The following is an 18,092-nucleotide window of genomic DNA, read 5'->3' as shown; positions in this document are numbered from 1 at the left end:
ACTTCCAGACGCCTTGCCCAGAGGGGAGTTCCGGCCCTTTTCAGGTGTAGAGTTCAAGAACGTCGGAAAGATTACTCGATGGTTCGACGACTTTGTGAAGTGGATGGGCTGGGAAAGCGACGAACCTTGGGCCACTTTAGGCCAGAGAGACTGTGCATCCTTGAGCGGCCACGCCCCTGTGGCCATTGAGAAGCTGCTGAAGCAGCCAGCAGGCTACGCCATGGTCTTCAAGATGAAATATCTCATCATGTTTGATCTCAAGACTTTCGTCTATTTTCTCTTCGACGAGATGAATGACGATCCCAAAACCTCTCCCCAAGAACTCTGGGAAAAGGGTGTCGGCAAGGTTGTAAAGATCATGGTCATCAAGGATCCCAAGCTGTTCGAGCCAGTGTACCTGGGCTTTCTCCTCGAGGCACGAGAGAAGGCCAAGATAGTGTCCATGGACGTGGCATAATAGATTCTCATGTCTCGTCGGTCATTTACATTAGTAGAGGAAGAGCCTGAGGTCATGTGGGTATTGAGGCTCAATCGGGGAGTCGGACGAAGTGCCGGACGAGGGGCTGGACGAGTGACTGGAGCTGGACGAGGAGTCAGGCACGTCCTGTCTTGTTTATGTGTTCTTCAGACCGTTGATGTTTGCGTTTTTCTGTCTGGATCGATGGCTACAGAAGGAAAGGATGAATTGCAACGTGCAGGTGGACAGGCTATGGACAGAAAATGTCGTACGAGGCACCCGCCGGGCTCTTTCCGTTAGTCTTTTGGGAAATGGGTTTCGTGTACAATAAAACTACTTGTCTGACATTTGTGACCAACATCTGCATATTGATTGAAGCCACGATGTGAGGTAGCGGTGGCAGATCGTTCCGCGGGTACTGCGAGGCGCCAGAGGGTCGGTGGGCAAGTATGGAGTGATTGCTGTTTGTCGGTGTTTTAACTCCAAAGGCGTCTGTGGGGGCAAGACATTGTGATGGTGGTGATAGCAGTGAGGTTGGTGGTGTTGGTGGTGTTTTGAAAGGTTGCAGGTCTTTGCAGTTAACGGGGATTGTCAGATACGATAGTGGTCCATCCAAAATTCATGATTGGAAGTAGGCGTAGGTAGCGTCTACAGTGTTTGACTCCCTATCGGCCTTGCAAAGGGCAATCCAGGCAGGCAGGCAAAAAAAACTACTAAGATTTCTAAGCAGTATCTAAAATTATCTAGGTTTACCTAGGTAGGTACCTACCCTAGATAGGGCGACATTATATCTACTTTACTAGTAGGCTAAGGGGGGTAGCCTAAGAAAGAGAGAGAGATAGAGAGAGAGAGAGTATGTGTGTGTGTATACACAGCTTGTTTTGTTATCCGCCTAAATGCCTAGTTAAGGTATGTCCTAATTAAGGGGATTAACGTAGCCTGAAAAGAGCGACGCTTACATGATACTCTGCTTACAGGCCTGAGAACTTGCGAGTAAGAAGAACGGCTTAGGGAAAGCAGTCGGAGCAGGGGAGTTCGGACGACGGGGGGTAACTTCGGACCACGGAGTACCTACCGGGTGAAGTCCATCGTACAATGGACCAAGCAGCGCATGAAGGACGCCTACAAGACCCCAAGGGCACGGAAGGGCACTGCAAGCTCTGGATTCGTGACCATCAACGTCTCCGCCTTGATTGGCAGGTTTTTCTACAACACCTAGGTACGCCAACCCCTATCCAACCCCTATCTCTGCCATGCAGAGACAACGGCCCCGACAATGTCCCGCCCCTTGGTGATGGCGATCTCATGCCCGCCCTTGAGGACCACGACCTCGACGGCGTCCTCCCCGAGCACCGCCTCGGCATCCCACACCGTCTCGCCCGGCACCACGATATCGTCACTGTCCCCGAGAACGAACAGCACCCGCCCCTTCCTCAGCCCGGGCTCCGCGCCGCTCCTCCGCGCTTGGAGCGCCTCCGCGAGGTCCCTCCACTCCTCGCCCCCGCGATCGTAGAGGGGCGCGTGCTGGATCGTGCTCATGTAGCTCCTCACGTACCCCGGGTGCGTCTGCGCCTGCCACCGCACGACCTCGCCGATGCGTCTCCCGCCCACGAGCCTCAGGTCGTCCCACTCCGCCGTCATGTCGTCGTCGTCGTCGTCATCGACGGTCTCCTTTTCGGGGACGTCCCCCCCGGCCCCGGGGTCGGCGGGCGTAATTCTCCGCGCGACGAGCCACCGTCGCACGGGCTCGGGAATCCAGGCGGCGTTGTACAGCAGGCGGCTCCGCCACCCGACGTGGGCGGCGGAGCGGACGAGCCCGCCGGGGGCGATGAGGGTGAGGGACTTGACGAGGTGCGGGTGCGACGAGGCGAAGGCGGCGGCGATGGCACCGCCGAGGGAGTAGCCCAGCAGGTGGAAGGCGTCGTTGCCGGTCCAGCCCGGCAGGGCAGAGGAGGCCAAGGCGAAGAGAACCTGGGTTGTGTAGAGGCGGGCGTCGTGGGGGATGTCGAGGGGCGCGTCCGAGTAGCCGCGGCCGAAGAAGTCTGGCGGTGTTAGATGGTGTTCATTGTGATGGGGGATCGAGTATGAGATGGGAGAAGGAGGGCGGGAGGATGAGAGCGAGATACGGCATGATACTCAGCGACAAGAGATGCCGACCTTCGTGATTGAACGGCAAATATTATCGCTTCCTCTCGCGAATGACCACTGCGCCATCCCGTCTAATCGACGACCAGCCAGCATGAAAAAACAAGAAAAAGAAGAAACAAGAAGGAAAGCAAGAAGGAAAGCAAGAAGAAAAACAACAAGGAGCAAACCAGATGACGCTGGCGCGGACGGACTCACCAAAAGTCATGACCCTCCACCCCCTCTCGACAAACTCCTTGGCGACGCCTCCCAGCGCGAGGCACGGCGTGCCGATGCCGTGCAGCAGCAGGACCCTCTCCCCGGCGTCCTCGGGCCCGAACTCGTAGACGCGCAGGTTCCCGTAGGCCGTGGCGACGTCCCGGGCCCCCGGCAGCGCGTCGGGCGGGTACGGCAGCTCGTCGCGGGCGAGCGTCGAGAGAGCGGGCAGGACGGTCCATTTCGGCGACGGTGCCGTCTTGAGGCGGTCGTTGGCCGGGCGCGGGGCGGCGGCGGCGGCGAATAGTGACACGGGAGAGGCTGTATGGGGGGAGGTGAGGAGGAGGTAGGCCGTTGCCGCCGCTGCCGCTGCCGCCGCGGCCGCCAAGCCGAGGCCGAGGTGCTGGGATTCTAATATCCTATCCCTCATTTTAATTTTAATTTTTATGATTTCTTCCCCCTCTTCAACCGCGCGAGCTAGAGTTGTTTTCGTGCTGCGCGGGGTGGCTGATGGTGCGGTGCGACAGGACTGGCCAAGCATAGGGTTTCCCCCCCCTTGGTCTTTTCCCCTTTTTTTTTGTTGTTCTTTTTGGCGGGAAAACTCACGTTACGAAAGGTTGGCATCTTCGGGTTCGGGATGTGCGGTTGTGGTTGTGTTTGTGCGGGCGTTGCGCCCGGAGGGGGGGTGGGACGGAGGTGATCCCCGTCGGCATCGCACGGGGGCCGGGAGCAGGGGCATCACCCGAGTGGTACCGAGGTACATTTTGGAGGTATTACCACGCGTTGCGAAGGACTGCGCATAGATGATGTGCTAGCTTCTACGGGCTGATCATGGTATCGTTTGGTTGAGTCTTGATATTGCCGCGCCTCTGAGAACTATTGGGCGCTCTCAAACCACCCCGACAATTTCCCTCTGGGCCTCTGGGGATCGTCGTCGGCGTCGCCGCGATACGTCCTCGTCGCCTTCCGAGGGGGTGACGGTGACGTCGCAGAAGTGGCCGGCGGGTGCTCGCTGTGACCTGTCTCTCTGACTTACTCCCCCCCCCCCCGCCGTGGGCATGCTTGGACGGACTTGGGCGGGCGGGGGCCGGGCCCCTACCAATGTTTCTGTTTAGTGGGATTCGAACAATGTCATATATTTGGGAGTCGGGACTCGGGGACTGGCCCTCGACAATGTGCCGGGCAGGGGGAGGGGTTCGGGTTCTGGTTGGCAAGGGGAAATGAAGAATCCCGGGGGCCGGGAGTGTCACTATTCTCTACACTACACACTTAGTTGCATAGAGGAATGGCGGGCGGCGGAATGAAGAAGTTTCTGCACTACCAACGTCCACCGAGTCTCGGATAGCATACAGCACTGGTGAACAGTCACTGGTCAGTCACCCAGAGAGTCGGTTCCCTCCTTCCCTCCCTCCGGGTCGAGTCGCATCGGCTGGAGGGCGGAGCGGAGTATCACTCGCCAGCGCGATGCCCAATAACTCCAGGCCGCAAGCCAGTCGGTGACAAGCCGTCCGTCCATAGACCGCCAAGCACAGCCAGCACTGTGTCGTTTGGCAGGCCGATCCACTTACCAAACCAGTGACTACTTATCACGACGGCTTGGGTGGCATGGAGGCATGCGCTTGCAAAGTTGCTTGCCATGCAAGGCCATGCACACCAGCCAGTGCTGCCGGCATGCCCGTCTGCGCTGGTTTGTTTGCTAGTGGGCTTGGGACTTCTCTGTCGCACTCAGTCTCGCACTTCTCGCACCGCGCGACGCTTCTTTGCTTCTTTTCCTCATTCTCTTCCACGGGCGTCCGGTCTCTGCAGACTTACAGTAAGTTAATTAAGCTCTCTGCGGCGACCGGCAGGCCAGGTGGCTCAGCAACCCAGACACGGCCAGCCTTGTTAGCTCTTCCTAGCTCCGAGCTTTGGTCCCCTCGTTGTCTCTCTTTTGTCTTGCTTCTCCAACTTCCCCCAGCCACAGGCCCTCCTTAGGCAAGGAGGGGGAAGTGTCCAAGGGGAGGGGAAGACGGGAACGGTGGTCGGTGGGTGAGGCGGTGGTCGAGGCTTTCTCCACCGGTGAGACTCAGGCGGCAGATCACAGAATCCCGGAGAGGAGAGAGAGAGACACTTGGGGGGGGGAAAGGGTGGTGATTGGTGAGACAGCGAGGGAGATGGATAATCCCCCCCCCGGCCGCCGCAACAGGCGACGCACAAACCGCCCGTGTCTCGATCGAAGCTGGCACAAGGCGTGCGCCTTGGTCCAACCTTGATGGCAGAATGGCGGTGTGGCAGTGAAAAAGCGAACAAGTGAAGAAGAGGAGGGCCCCTCCCCATGCCAGTATGTTGTTCCGCCGCCGCCGCCGCCGCCCCCCCCGCGCGGCGTGTGGCTTTCGTTGTCCTCCCCATCCGCTGCCGACGCATATGTGAATGGGCAGGCGGCAGTCCCAGATCCCATTCACCGTCGAAGCATAGCCCGTCAGATTTCGTGGGGTGAACCTTCTTGTCCGACAGTGCCATCCCAGACGGCCAACAGCGACATCGACTACGGCGCCACCACCCACCCACACACACGGGCACAAACCCGCACACGGTACGGCTACGCATGCGAGTTTCAAGCGAGTGTCTGTACCTGTACCGTGTACGTGCGTGCGTGCGTGTGTGTGTGTGTGTGTGTGTGTGTGTGTGTGTGTGTGTGTACAAGTATGTATGTGAGAAGGTTGGTAGCCGATGAACGAAGGCACCGTCGACGGGGCTGGAACTTGGAAGGGCTGGTCCAGAGGCTGGAAACAAAAGAAGCTTGTCTAACTAGTCGTCGAAAAAAAGGCTTCCCTCCATCCAAGAGAGCTTCGGCCCTCTCCCTGGTGTAGGGCTTCGAAAAGGGATTGGATACGCCAGCAGGAACTGTGGGATAGCCAGCGTGCGTTGAACTCAAATATGACAGTGGTCCGGCTGCCCCACTCCTCCAACTCCCCTTTCCCGTGTGCCCACTGGCAGAGGGATGTTGGCTCGCTTGCCTTGCTGCAGGCAATTGGGCTGTGTGAGCTTCTTCGCAAGGGCACAACCTGGCAGAAGAACACCAAGGATGGCTGCCAATCATGCCTCGATCGGGACAATCATGTGCTGGAGGGGGAGAGCTCAGAGGGGGGAAGGGTCCTCGGCCTCTCCAGGGACCAGCGAATCCAGGAACCCTGAGCCCAAGACCGGTTGGCTGTGGTGGTCGCTGCAGAATGCAATGCACACATCGTAGTCAGTGTAAATATTTGTATGAAGTACGGATACAGAGAGTTCACAGCTCTGCATCTATACAAGCACCGAATTGGCTCGGAGAGCCGACTGGACCACCAAAATAGCAGCTCTCTTCCTTACCGTCTGGTCCTAGGCGCCGGAGCCGAGCCATTGACGAGCGGCATGGGACTTGGAATGGTTTTCTTCGTGGACTACCCGTCACTGAAAGAAAGAATGGACGAAATAACCAACCTTCGTCGGAGGCGTGAGGCAACGGGTCGAATGAATGGGCTGAGTGAGTGACGAAGTGACGGACTGGACGTGGGGTGACAGACCCCTCCTTTGGTCAGCCCGAGTTCTCCTCCAGCTCCACTGTAGTGATCACGAAGTCACCGTCAGCTGTCTCATCGTGGTTTCCCATCTTCCATGGGCCCCTAGCCGTGCCCTGGCGCCGATTCACCTGGCACTTTCAGGCAGATTGCCTCGCCTCCGCAGCAGCTTCACCAGCTTGGCCAGCCCGACCCAGCTTTCTCAGCCATCGGCCTGGGGTGGACAGGAAGCTTGTACTTACCTATTCGTATTGTACGATGACAGGTATACTACGCTATGTGCTACTGTACCGCTGTGCCACAATAATGGGGAGGGACTCAGTCTCAAAGGAGACAAGGAAAGACCCAGGGATCTGCCCTGCGCCGAGTGGTCGCTGGTGTACTTGTACATCATACGGTCTCTCTCGCTGCGCAGGAGGCCCGTTCGTCCTCCATGCATACGCGGTGGAAGGTCGGATACCGCAGCGAATCCCACGCCTCGTCCAAGGAAAGACGTAGCCGATGTACAGTATGTTGCTCTAGGCACTAACTTTCAAGAGGGCAGAACAAGATTCGATCTAGAAGGCGTTGGCGCTCTTGCTGCGCGGCGGGAAGGGAAGCAGGCCACGACGGATGGGCGATAGAGTTCCCGATGCGTAAGAGGGCATGTCGAGGCTAAACTCTGGAATGTCACGCCCGCAGTGCGCCGGCCGGCAGTCGGACGTTGACCATCCTCTTTTGGCTCTCTTGGCTCTTCTCTGATGGGGACGCGGCATCTCGAGTGTTGGGTACTGAGAATCAGGACGGGGATGCTAAGCTGAGAGGAAGGATGCGCCGATAAACAGCCCTGGTTGCCGCATCATGGCATGTTCATCGTTTGGCCACTGACGGACAATGCTGGAAGGGGAGGGGCAAATTGTGTCGGAGGTGCGAGTGACGATGTTGGGGGCCCTTCACTGAGATCTGCGTGGGTGTTAAAAAAGGGCGCAAACCAGGTTGTATGAGATTGAGTCGAGAATGAGGTAGTGACTGAGCGACTGAGTGACAGACTCCCGGGTGAGACACTCAGTGACTGACTGGCAGGGCAGGGTGACATTTTGCAGAAGCCCCGCTGTTAGTGCCCAGAAGAACTAGCCTGGGTACAAAAGTACGTACTTTCGCCCTGTGTGTATGCCTCCGCGGCTGGTGGTGGTGGTCTGTCTGGACGTGGGTGGAGTGTGTGTGTGTGTGGGCTTTCTTGACGGGCGGTCTGCAGATGGCAAGCGCACACTGTGAGGCAGTTTTTGCCTAAGGCGTCAGGCACTAGAAGCACCTGGGACGTCTGGTCGAGCGTGCCAGCCGCCACGTTTCCGAGTCCAGGCCACGCCCACAGGTGGAAGGCCCCAGGTTATTTCTCGCGAGTGCTGTTTTCTTTCCTTTTCGGAGCCCGAGCCAGGGTCTAGCAGCCAGTCATAGCGGCAGCAAGGCCCACCCAGTGCCTGAATGTCAGTGGCTCATAGCCTTGTGCTTGTCGGTAAAGGGGGACGAGAGGGCACCACTGCCTCCTTGTTCATTATGCAGCCCCAGGCTCTAACCACCTGCATCAGTGCCTATTCACTTTTGTGTACGGATACTTCTTACCCATATACCTACCGAGAACAGATATAAATCGTTTCACACTGTATGTTGAGTGCGTGCCTGAGGGAAGGTCCTTAACAGTGTTGGGGTTGTGAGATAGCTTCTGCCGCAACGCATCCAAGACAGTGCGCACCGTGTGGGTACACGTCGACAGCACTTGCTTTAGGTTGTGGCTGGCCATCCTACACTACCCGGTACCTGCACTCGGTACCTTACCTACATCTCTGTACTGGCTCTCCTCCATCGTCTCCTTTGCCGCCGTCGCCGTCGCCGCTGTGCAGATGAACAGCATATGCGCGGGTGGTCCGTTGCACTGTCGCAGCCAAGCTCGTCTCCTGTTCAGTTGCTTTGGGTTTGCCGCCGCCGCCGCCCAGTCAGCAGCGCCGACAGTCCATCGCATTGTTGTTGTTGTTGTTCCCCTGCTCTCGGCCAATCCCAGGCCTAGCTCACTATTTCCCAAAGGTTGGGATTCGGGCGGATCAGGGGTCCCCCAGCGGCCAGACGAGAGGGTCGAGAGGGTTTCACTTTGGATTGAGGCAGACAGCGACACACTGTGGGCGGACGACATGAAGCCAGCCGAGTGTGAGGGCCTCGCAGCGTGGGAAGAAGTCTCCAGCCAGCATGGAATGGGAAACACTAGGCTGGGTTTCCAGTGTTTCTGAACATCAGACTGCGCCAGTTAAATGCCCCTGTGGTAGCATTTGGGGCGTCTTGGGACGGGACACTTCGCAGAGAGCTTGCTATAGAGCTCGCGATAGAGCTTGTGATGAAGCGCGATGGAAGCCCGATGTGATGGTGCCTTGCATCTTGGACTGCGTCAGCCCAAAAGCATCCTGACAAGTTTGCCGAACCTCGACTCATCGGCGACGAGATCGGGTCTCCGCCCCACACAGGCAGGCAGACACTTTTCGGCTGGTGTCGCCTGTAATTCCAGACAAGGCGAGGACGGCTTCTGTCCACGGGGGAATGAAGAACAAGAAAAAGAAGAAGACGAGGTGATGAAGCGACGAAGAAGAAAGGGACATTGAGAGGGAAGAGTCAAGACCCAAGAGCGAAGAGCGAAGACCGGATGAGGGCAAGACACGCCGTTGGTCGGACCACGGCTCAGGACCGAGACAGACCAAAAGGCGCAGGCAAGCAAGCCAGCAGAGGTCAGTTGATCACAGATGACAAAGAAAAGAGAGACATCTCGATGCCAAAAGAGAGGAGAAAAGAGTGGGATAGGATGAGCAAGACCTGGACGTGGATCGGACAGGCGTCGGTAACAGGCAAGCCCTCGGGATGAGGGCCGAAAGAGTCAATGCAGTAGCAGTGGGCAGTAGCAGTGGGCAGTGACAGTGGCAGTGATGAAGGAGACCCGTCCCCGTATCATATTCTCTCGTCTCTAATCTCGCTCTGCTCCCCATACCGCAGCAATATTATTGAACATGCTCCTGTTTTGATTCTCCATCACGCTTGGTCGCACTGGGGTTCTGGAATGGTAGGTGTGGGCAGCCAATCTCTTGGGGACCGCAAGCGGTGCCAGAAGAGACGGTACTATGCAGTGGACAGTGAACAATGACAAGCCACGGGCGGCGGCAACTCACATACACACACTCTGTCTGTCCCAGGAGGCTTCGAAGCACCACAGTGAAGAACAAGGGGGACACAGTGCGTCATGTTGCGAGCAGACTCAGTACCTGCATGCCACGCCTCAGCTCGCCCTGCGTCGAGGTCCCAACCTGAGATGCCTGGGAAGGGGATACGAGTGACTTTGAGAGCGAGAGTGAGGGGAGAATGGACAACGAGCAGTGTGCAGGTCAAGCGTGAGAGTGAAAGTGGAGGAGGACCAAGCTGTCTGCACTCTGCCAGGCACACCCAGCGTGTCTACTGCAACTGCCTCAGAGTCTTAATCGTCAAGAGTTGACAGGCATACCTGGGCTGACGGGGGACACGCAACTCATCGGTTCCCACATCCTCCCTTTCCGCCCGCGCGCTCTCTCTCTCTCTCTCTCTCTCTCTCTACTTCGCCGCCCACCATGCCAACTCACTGTGACTCTCATCCAAATACAGCCAGATCAGGACCCCACTGATACACATTCGTACAGTGTGTCATAAGCCGCACTGGGAGGATTGACGGCAGCCGGCGCCACGCCCCAAATTTACACCAGCACCACCAGGATAAGCTAGACCTGGGCGGCTTTAGCTCGATGTCTTCCAGCCAATGGAAAGCCGGTGGCGAACTCGCACATGGCGTCAAGGAGTGGGACCACAGTGTTCTTCGACAAAGCACTGTCCCCTCTGATCATCTCCAAGACTCCCATTGGGCAACTGTGGGTCCACAACATCCCCCCCCCACCGCATCCCTTCCCTTCCCTCTCCTTGCCCTCCGTGCCCTCCTCGCTCCTCTCGCCTGCCCGCTCACCTTTCCACCGTCCCTCCCACTTCCCACACTCACTGCCCTGCTCGAACCAACAAAACCATCGCCTTCTCCGGATTCCTCCCTTCCGATACTTTTCAACAACTCTCCCCCCTCTGTCCACACGTATCTTATTTCCCACACACGCACCCTCACCTTCATCCACACACACACACACATACACTCACAAAAAACGCTTCAAACGATTATACATACTAAGCAACCATTAAAAAAAGGAAAAGCATTGCTTTATTTCTTTCTACAACCTTTGCCGCTGTATCTACGCAGCCGCACTCACTTTCAACCCCCCTCGCACAACGTTGTCGACTCGGCCGGTCTCATTGTTTCATAACCGCAATAATACCGCAAAGCTCGGCATACACCAAGGATTGACTACATACCATACATCCGCCACACTGCCTTCTCCAACTAACAAGACGGCACACCTTCAACCTCCAACATCGACATTACCACGACACCGATATCTTCACTCGACACATCATAGATAATGTCTTCATACTACCAGTTCAACCACCACCAGGCGCATCCCACCCCGGCCGTTCCCGGCGCATCCCACAACCACCATGGCGGTCGCAATCGTAGAGCCCCTAGGCTTTCCGTCTCCCAGAACCAGCATAAGCAGTTTCGCGGTGTACGCAGCATGAAGGAGCTGACTGAGTCTGCCACTATCAACGCTTTTCGCACAAAGTTCGAGGCTGGCCGCTCTTTCGACCTCGAGGATGACATGGAGTTCTGCCCCGGCTTGTTGACCGACAGCGACGTAAGTATCTCGGAGCCCTGGATCCATCTCACATGATCCGGTGACTAATCCCAGACGCCCGCTGCAGATGAACTCCATCCACAGCTCTTCCGAGCGTTCCTCCTTGGCTAGCAACTCTCCCGAGTCGTCGCCGACCCAGCAGCCCCAGACCGTTGCTCCTGGCTTCTCTCTCAACTCGTCTTCTCCCGCCTTCATCCCTCCCGCGTACCAGCAGTCCAGCCTGAAGCTTCACCAGCCTTCCGCCACCCGCGCCCGCAATGCCATTCCTATCGTCAACCCGGCTACCGGCATCACTATGTCGAGCCCGCCGCCTTCGGTGTCCCCTGCCAGGATGCAGCAGGGTATCCGCAGATGGTGAAGCGCCGATTCTGCTCTCACACCAGAGGGCCGGGGTTGTGCGCTTGCCATCTGCTGATGCGTGCTGATGTGCAAAATTCTGCTCATTCGGCTTTTCTAGCCGGTCATCTTGGCAGGCACCGAAAAAGACAAGAAAAAAACAGACCAAAAAAAAAACAGACGACGAAATGGCATCGATGATTTTCTTTTGCGGGCTGGGTACCTCAAGGTTTTGGCGAAGATGGCCGGCGCGGTCTGGTCATTACGCTGGTTCAAACGACATTCCTCCCTGTATAAACAACCTCACCCGACATACCCTTGTTTTAACCGACAAAATTCCTTCGAGGCTCTTCCCCCGGCGCGACATGAGAAGTTATCGATACCAGTCTCATCTTTATTTTGGATGTTTCGATCACAATAAATCGACAAAAATATTTTCGGTGTTCTGACCTCGCAAGATGAGGCTGGACCTGCACGAATGGCGTTCCACACGGACGGTTTTGCATTTTCACGACATTGCATCGGTGTGTCAACACCACGGCGGAGTTCTCGGATATAATTAATTCTCGGCATCTTATTTTTCACGGACAGCGGGACGACTTTTGGTTTTCCAAGATGATTCAAAATTTTAGTTGCTCATCATGGTGCTCGACGGGTCACGAAGTCATATCGAAAAAGATTATCTCGACATATAGAATGAGTGTCTTTCAGCAACTTATTCGGAGCGGGGGGGCAACAGGTGTTTCTGTTATGGGCTCACATGGGAAATATCAAACGGGCGGTGGCGGGCAAAGATATGCGTTGCTCTTGTTTTGCGACAAATCTCCAAAGCTTGGAAACGGGGGTCCTGGGAAATACCTTTTGGGAAAGGTGGAGTTGGTCATGATTTTTGGTGCGGTCTGCTGGCGAGCCTCTGCATTGTTGTTGCCTGTTGGTTTGAGCGATGCGGACGGAAACGCGCGCACAGTCTTTTGGAATTCCTTGTGCCTCTTCTCTCATTTTTCACTATTCGAAGATGGACTATTTCTCAACATTTCTCGCTCCTGGGAGGGGCTTCTTCATGGGTCTTGCATCTCTGGACGCTGGGACGCGATGGGTGGTGTGGTTCACCTTGCCTGGGCACTGTTCGCGAGCATCTCAGAAGAGTTGTGTTTCTGGGAAGCGGTATGAGACGATAAATGGCTCTGGTGGTTTCTGGGATGGAGAACGGGATACCTTTTGGGGTTGTATAGGAAACGCTCAAGACGTGAAAGGTGTTCAAGGGGGTTGGGCCACTCAGACCCGATCTTGTGGCGCGAAGCCAGCAAGGCGCAATGCAAAATACGATATGTTCATCTTAACATCGGTGTTGACTTTGGTGACGATTGAGGCATGATGAGGCAGGTGCTGGTGAATGCCGAGCAGGATTCAATGGTCAGATACTTCCGTCTGGTCCATGATTGAACGACTCCGCCTCGCCGGCGGTGGTCAATTGCCATCAAGTAATCTAAAGGGTTGATGATGGTATGAACAATAAGTGTATGTATGCCAGGATTTTCCCCGGCGGTGCACGCCTACAAGCGTTTGTTCCCATTCTGCTAATGGCATGGCATGCCATGCGAGATACCATAAGACGTCTAATTTTATGGTGAGTGTAGAGGACGTTGCCGGACTAGATCCATGGACCGCGACGTCGTCGAAGCTTCGCCCTTTGTTCGTCGAGGGGGGCTGAGCTGCGTTGCGACTGGGTCGAATGGAGGGGTAAGCAAGCAAGCGGCCCGATGCCGACGACGTAAGCGCCAAAACATAAGGTCTGGATCTCAACTTTTCATTTGATAGGTATTTAATAGATACTTGGCCTTAGGTACTGGTTGGTTTGCTATCTTACGTCCGTTAGCCGCCGGGCATTAGACAAAAACGGCGTGAGCCTGGGGCTGGGACTGGGGCTGCCGTCAGAAGCGACCTGCCTTCTGCAGGCCGCCGCAATGGGGTCTGTCAGGGGCAGCATCGTGAAGAAGGCGGTGGCAACGATGGCTGAGGTACTGGCACGAGGCGGGAGGGAATGCTGCAGGTCCCGGGAGAGGAGAGGTCGCGAGAAATACGCATGCATATCACGTGATGGGTACATTGAGAGGAGAGCCTTGGAAAAGGGAAAGAGGAGTTGAGGGTTGAAGTGGGATGATGACGATGAGGTTGGGGCCAGCTGCCCAGCTGAGTTGGATTTCTTGAAGGAGAGCCCCACCCCCGCCTGGATGGGGGGACCTTGGCCAGCTGCCGAAAGCCGGCTGCAGCTGGCCGCCGACAAATGGATGATTGCTCTTACCTTTGAGACGGTTGATGACGACGGATTCTTGCAAATGGGTCAATGGCAGTTGGCCAGCAAGTGGTCACAGCGAAAGAGAAAAATGGCAGTTTTGCGGGGCGAGATCACCAAGCTTCGGTACGGATTTTGTGAGGGATATCCGCAACCAGCAAGGGTGAGAAGCTCGGGTCCCCAAGATGTCACTATTCGGGACAGCAGCGGCCTGGTGACGTCACGTTCGGGTCAACGACACACTGCGAGCTCGCTTTACCTAGGCAATGGCGAGCTTAGCTTGCCGGGTGCCGTGCCTACATCGCCCAGCATCTTATTCTTTCCCTCCCCTCCTCCTTTTCTCCTTACTCATATCACGTTTATACACACTCTTGACATTTTTCATTCATCCCAGATACCCTCCTTCAATTGAACAACAATTGGCTCAAGATACATTTCGCAACAACACTAGAATCGTTCTCATCACGCAACGCCAAACATCCTCGACACAAACAGAAATCATGGCATCCCGTATCGTCCTCGCATCCACCCCCATTGCACGCGGCGCCTTCGTCGTCGGCAGACAGACTGGTGTTCTCGGACGCGGCTTCAGCATCTCGACGACGAGAACGGCTGGCTTGAAGGAGTCTTCAGGACGTGAGTATATTTCCCGTTTCTGCTGTTCTCCCATGTGTAAACTTTGGGGCTGTGTCGCCGCGAGGCTTCCTGTGGCAATCTAGCAACACCGTCCGGACGCACAATTTCCCCCTGGTTGTTCTCTTTTCTTCGGCCCGTTTGTTGCTCTTCCTTTGGGCATTCAGCTGACACCTCAATAGACGCCGACAGCGAGACGCACGAGAAGCACAAGCAGGACTCCCTCTCCAAGCAGAAGCAGGGCAAAGGCCACTGGAAGTCGGAGCTTGCCTCAGACAGCGAGGAGGCCATCAGGGCGGACCGCACCGAGGCTGCCGACCCCAAGACGCTGCAGGAGAAGACCAAGGGCCATGCTGAGGAGAAGAACAAAGCCGGCACGAGCAACAGCGACGGTCACTAGTGCCCACCCGCTCACACGACGTCACGGATCGATCACGCGCCTCTAGAGTCAGGCAGCGTAAGTTCTGGGGTACTTTGGAGGATTCGTGGGAAACGAGATATTCAAAACGCATGCGGTAACTAAGGATGTTGCCGGGGAGGTGTTGGTGGGATTGTACTCATACGCGTACTAGCGAATGTTAATGATTCCTTTTTTTTTTCTATTTTTCTTGGATATGATGACAAGGAGCCCGACAACGTTATGTGATCAATATTGACAACTAGTTCACTGCGACCAAGTATCCGAGCTGGCAGGTGAGGCTTTAAGCTCTTTGATTAGGGTTTCACGGGCGACGTCTCGACAATGGCAAGCCAAAGAGAATGAATATTCTAGCGCAACGACATCTGTCGCTATGTTCATTGACTGATCCGAGAAATGCGCCGCTAGAGATGTGTTTGCCGTTGACTCAATTCAAGATGACTTCTTCACGTCCCAACTAACCGAATGACTCAATGGAAGCTTGAGGTAATCGTTCATCTTGTGCGTGCTGCCGTCACGGCGTCGATTTGTTAACGACGTCCAGGCATGGCAATGTTGGACCTGTTGCTACTGGCCAAAGATGATGCTATTGTTTATGACAGGCGTCGGCTTTTCTAGACGTAGTCTGACTGTAGTGGTATGTTGAATGCAAAAGTTCAATAGTAGCAACCTTGAATCATAGTAGAGTTTGTTCCACCGCTGACGTTGGCTACTTAAATAGGCACCGGGTGGGGCCGATGTTGGTTGGACCGGCCCCGCGGAGAAGCGGGGCATCGCCCGGTCAATACAACCTCCGTCGATGCCGCGGGACATGCTAAGCAAGGGACTTGTGAGATTCCCTCTCCTGGACTAGGAGTCCCGTCTCTCTTAGGTATATCTGTTTGTTCTCTGGGAAACTGACAGCTCGCCGTCCCTGAGGCTATTGTCGAAGTGCTGAGGCGTAGAAGCCCTAGGTATGTAAATACTACAGGCAGCCAGCCATGTTGTAGCCATGTTGGGTTCGATGCAGATTTCGCTGCCAAGACTTGGCCAGCGGGAAGCAACACCCGCTAACCAGATCTGATCCAGCTATTCATAGACACGTTCACGCGGCCCTGTCAGCCTCGAGATTGTTTCCCCGCGGTATGACACAATCGGCATCGAAACACAAAGAACTTTAGGTACCTTTCCACTACCCACCTCGAGGAGTTACATCGACTGCTGGCGCAATGGCTGAATTCACCTTCAACACGGGGCTCAGCGGCCGGAACGTCTTTGCCGCCCCCCAGGAGCGGGACGAACAACTTTTACTTTGTCCACTACGACGGCCCATCGAGACCCCGCAAGCCCTTCTCAATCATTGCGAAAAGAGGAAGGCTCGCCTCCTCAACAGAGACATGCGTGATCTCCTACGGGGCCTTAGCGCCTCGAACTCGATCGTCACGACATGGCAGATCACCTACGAGAGCATTCGTCAGGAAAGGCTATCGTCAACCGACTTGCTCGCATTCCTGAGCCTTTTTCAACCCCCAGGGAATCCCGTGATGGATGCTCCGGAGTTACACGCGCTGCAAGTTGGACAGAAATGGGACCGACATCAATGACGCCGCTCGAAGCAGCCACGACGATACCATAATTGGTAGTAGGAGCGAAAGCGAGGACGACGAATTTGAGGATGACCTTAACATGCTCCGTGAGTTCTCTTTGGTAACGATTACTACGCAGAGCGGTTTGCTTGAAATGCACCCGCTCATGCAATTTTGCTCGCAATTCTGGGTTTCGACGTTTGACAACCTACGAAAATGGAGACGGAGGTTTCTGCAGGTCATATCAAAGGAATACCCCGGTCGGAGAGTATGAGAACTGAGCGAGATCTCGTGAGCTATATTCCGTATTGGACATTTCATTGAGAAGGATTCTGAGACTGGACAAGACGCTGAAGATCTCACACGACTGCTTGCCGACGTAGGGGTGTTTAGGTCAAGAATGTGGAAGTATGGAGAAGCGGAGCAGATGACTCGACGGGCAGTGCGTCGCTATGGGGAAACGCTAGGGGGGAAATGCACCCTATCGCGCTCAAGGGCAACACTGTTCTTGCCGTCATACTACAAGCAGGCCAAGTATGAAGAGTCAGAGCAGTTGCAAATAGATCGAGATCATGCGAAACTATGATAGGACTTATGTCTTGGACCTATACTATTTAAATTTAACATTATATCCTTGAGGCTACCTCAGTCTACTGCTGTTCAGAGAAGTGACCCTTCAAGACGGCCCTGACCTGCTAACAACAGTCACAAGCTATGTTACAACTCTGCCAACTCTGCTGTTGTGTCAGCCACTCTACCGTTTCTCAAAACACGTTCCGCTTTAAGTCAAGTTTCCCAGAATGTCGATGCTGTCATTCGCCGTGTTATCGAGGTTGCTCTGGAAAGGGTTCCCGTCCTCCGAAACCGGCGCGGCCGCGCTCAAGACGAGCGACTTTTGATGATGCACAGGAATCGTGAGATGCTCGCCTGGAAGATGTACTAGGTGCTTGCCGTGTTGGTCACGAATATTTAATACTTCCAGTTGCGCTTGTACAACTGGCTAGCCTTCAGGGTCCCGATGTTGGACAAGGTCGAGTAAAAACCTCGGGCATGCCATCGCCAGAGAGCCTGAGCGAAGGTCTGCCCGAAACTCCTACACGCCACGTGAATCATTTCGTAGTCGTCGATGAGGAGGCCTCCCCTAGCAACCAGGCGAAGTAGCACCTGAAGGTGTATAGAAAAGGCAACACGACACAGCGGGAAGCGATCCATGGAAGACTGAGTTCAGTGACACCCACTTGCGATCTGAAAGCCTCGGACAGTAGTGGTCATGGACTCTCAGTGGAACGAACAACGTCAAACGCTGAGCAGGCTGGTCGTTTCTCTGCATTTCACACAGCATCGATGCCACGTATGTTTGGCTGATTCTGGAGAGATCGAGCATTGGGGGACCAATTTCCAGAAGCTAGTTGAATGTCCAAATCCCTGTCTCGGAACAGTGAAGCTGCCCGCACAAGATGAGCTACATTTCCCAAGACCTCGTACTCACACACTCCGCTCTTGGTTCCGCCGACTCGGCTGAAGGCAGAAAGAAGTTACCATGCTTGGGCCTGCTTCGCGATGGCTGGCGTAGCATTGGCGGCAATGGGCAGGTGGACGAGGATGGTATTTTTGGAGAAGCACGGCGGCGAAGACAGAGGTATCTGAATCAGCGTATAGAAACGGGTCGCGTTATTGATGGGCAATTCGCTTTGTGTTCGCGAGTCAACCATCATGGGATGCTTCTGGTGACGGAAGTG

At 55.4% G+C, this 18,092-nt stretch overlaps 6 protein-coding genes across 6 annotated transcripts; 5 read left to right on the top strand and 1 right to left on the bottom strand.

Annotated features, from left to right (window-relative positions):
• Window positions 1–1,156: 1,156 nt before the first annotated feature.
• CDEST_06290 (Putative alpha/beta hydrolase-1) lies at window positions 1,157–3,673 on the bottom strand. Its single transcript, XM_062922449.1, has 2 exons — window positions 2,801–3,673; window positions 1,157–2,499 (listed from the first exon to the last, which is right to left on the bottom strand). The coding sequence occupies exons 1-2, from the start codon at window positions 3,336–3,338 to the stop codon at window positions 1,700–1,702; spliced, it is 1,338 nt and encodes a 445-aa protein (XP_062778500.1). The 5' UTR covers window positions 3,339–3,673; the 3' UTR covers window positions 1,157–1,699.
• A 4,323-nt stretch (window positions 3,674–7,996) lies between these two features.
• Window positions 7,997–8,619, top strand: CDEST_06289 (uncharacterized protein). The gene has a single exon (XM_062922448.1). The coding sequence runs from the start codon at window positions 8,211–8,213 to the stop codon at window positions 8,589–8,591; it is 381 nt and encodes a 126-aa protein (XP_062778499.1). The 5' UTR covers window positions 7,997–8,210; the 3' UTR covers window positions 8,592–8,619.
• A 1,827-nt stretch (window positions 8,620–10,446) lies between these two features.
• Window positions 10,447–11,499, top strand: CDEST_06288 (uncharacterized protein). Its single transcript, XM_062922447.1, has 2 exons — window positions 10,447–11,108; window positions 11,176–11,499. Exons 1-2 carry the CDS (start codon window positions 10,836–10,838, stop codon window positions 11,464–11,466), a joined length of 564 nt encoding a protein of 187 aa, XP_062778498.1. The 5' UTR covers window positions 10,447–10,835; the 3' UTR covers window positions 11,467–11,499.
• Window position 11,500: 1 nt separating this feature from the next.
• CDEST_06287 (uncharacterized protein) lies at window positions 11,501–12,792 on the top strand. Its single transcript, XM_062922446.1, has one exon. The coding sequence runs from the start codon at window positions 12,060–12,062 to the stop codon at window positions 12,612–12,614; it is 555 nt and encodes a 184-aa protein (XP_062778497.1). The 5' UTR covers window positions 11,501–12,059; the 3' UTR covers window positions 12,615–12,792.
• Window positions 12,793–14,003: 1,211 nt separating this feature from the next.
• CDEST_06286 (uncharacterized protein) lies at window positions 14,004–15,420 on the top strand (the record flags this gene model as incomplete). Its single annotated transcript, XM_062922445.1, has 2 exons — window positions 14,004–14,373; window positions 14,553–15,420. 2 exons carry the CDS (start codon window positions 14,004–14,006, stop codon window positions 14,768–14,770), a joined length of 588 nt encoding a protein of 195 aa, XP_062778496.1. The 3' UTR covers window positions 14,771–15,420.
• An 895-nt stretch (window positions 15,421–16,315) lies between these two features.
• Window positions 16,316–17,296, top strand: CDEST_06285 (uncharacterized protein; the record flags this gene model as incomplete). Its single annotated transcript, XM_062922444.1, has 3 exons — window positions 16,316–16,621; window positions 16,682–16,896; window positions 17,059–17,296. The coding sequence occupies 3 exons, from the start codon at window positions 16,316–16,318 to the stop codon at window positions 17,294–17,296; spliced, it is 759 nt and encodes a 252-aa protein (XP_062778495.1).
• Between the last annotated feature and the right edge of the window lie 796 nt (window positions 17,297–18,092).

This window comes from Colletotrichum destructivum, chromosome 4 (genome assembly GCF_034447905.1).
Source record: "Colletotrichum destructivum chromosome 4, complete sequence".
In the NCBI taxonomy this organism is placed as follows: domain Eukaryota; kingdom Fungi; phylum Ascomycota; class Sordariomycetes; order Glomerellales; family Glomerellaceae; genus Colletotrichum; species Colletotrichum destructivum.
The sequence above is the reverse complement of the archived record's forward strand: the minus strand, read 5'-3'. Positions and strand labels throughout refer to the sequence as shown.

What these genes read in the sequence shown, in the direction of transcription:
- CDEST_06290 (XM_062922449.1), bottom strand. Translation starts at nt 3,338, where the DNA reads ATGCTTGGCCAGTCCTGTCGCACCGCACCATCAGCCACCCCGCGCAGC. An exon ending in GTGGAGGGTCATGACTTTTG is followed by an intron (nt 2,500 to 2,800) that starts GTGAGTCCGTCC and finishes TAACACCGCCAG; the next exon opens with ACTTCTTCGGCCGCGGCTAC.
- CDEST_06289 (XM_062922448.1), top strand. Translation starts at nt 8,211, where the DNA reads ATGAACAGCATATGCGCGGGTGGTCCGTTGCACTGTCGCAGCCAAGCT.
- CDEST_06288 (XM_062922447.1), top strand. Translation starts at nt 10,836, where the DNA reads ATGTCTTCATACTACCAGTTCAACCACCACCAGGCGCATCCCACCCCG. An exon ending in GCTTGTTGACCGACAGCGAC is followed by an intron (nt 11,109 to 11,175) that starts GTAAGTATCTCG and finishes CGCCCGCTGCAG; the next exon opens with ATGAACTCCATCCACAGCTC.
- CDEST_06287 (XM_062922446.1), top strand. Translation starts at nt 12,060, where the DNA reads ATGATTCAAAATTTTAGTTGCTCATCATGGTGCTCGACGGGTCACGAA.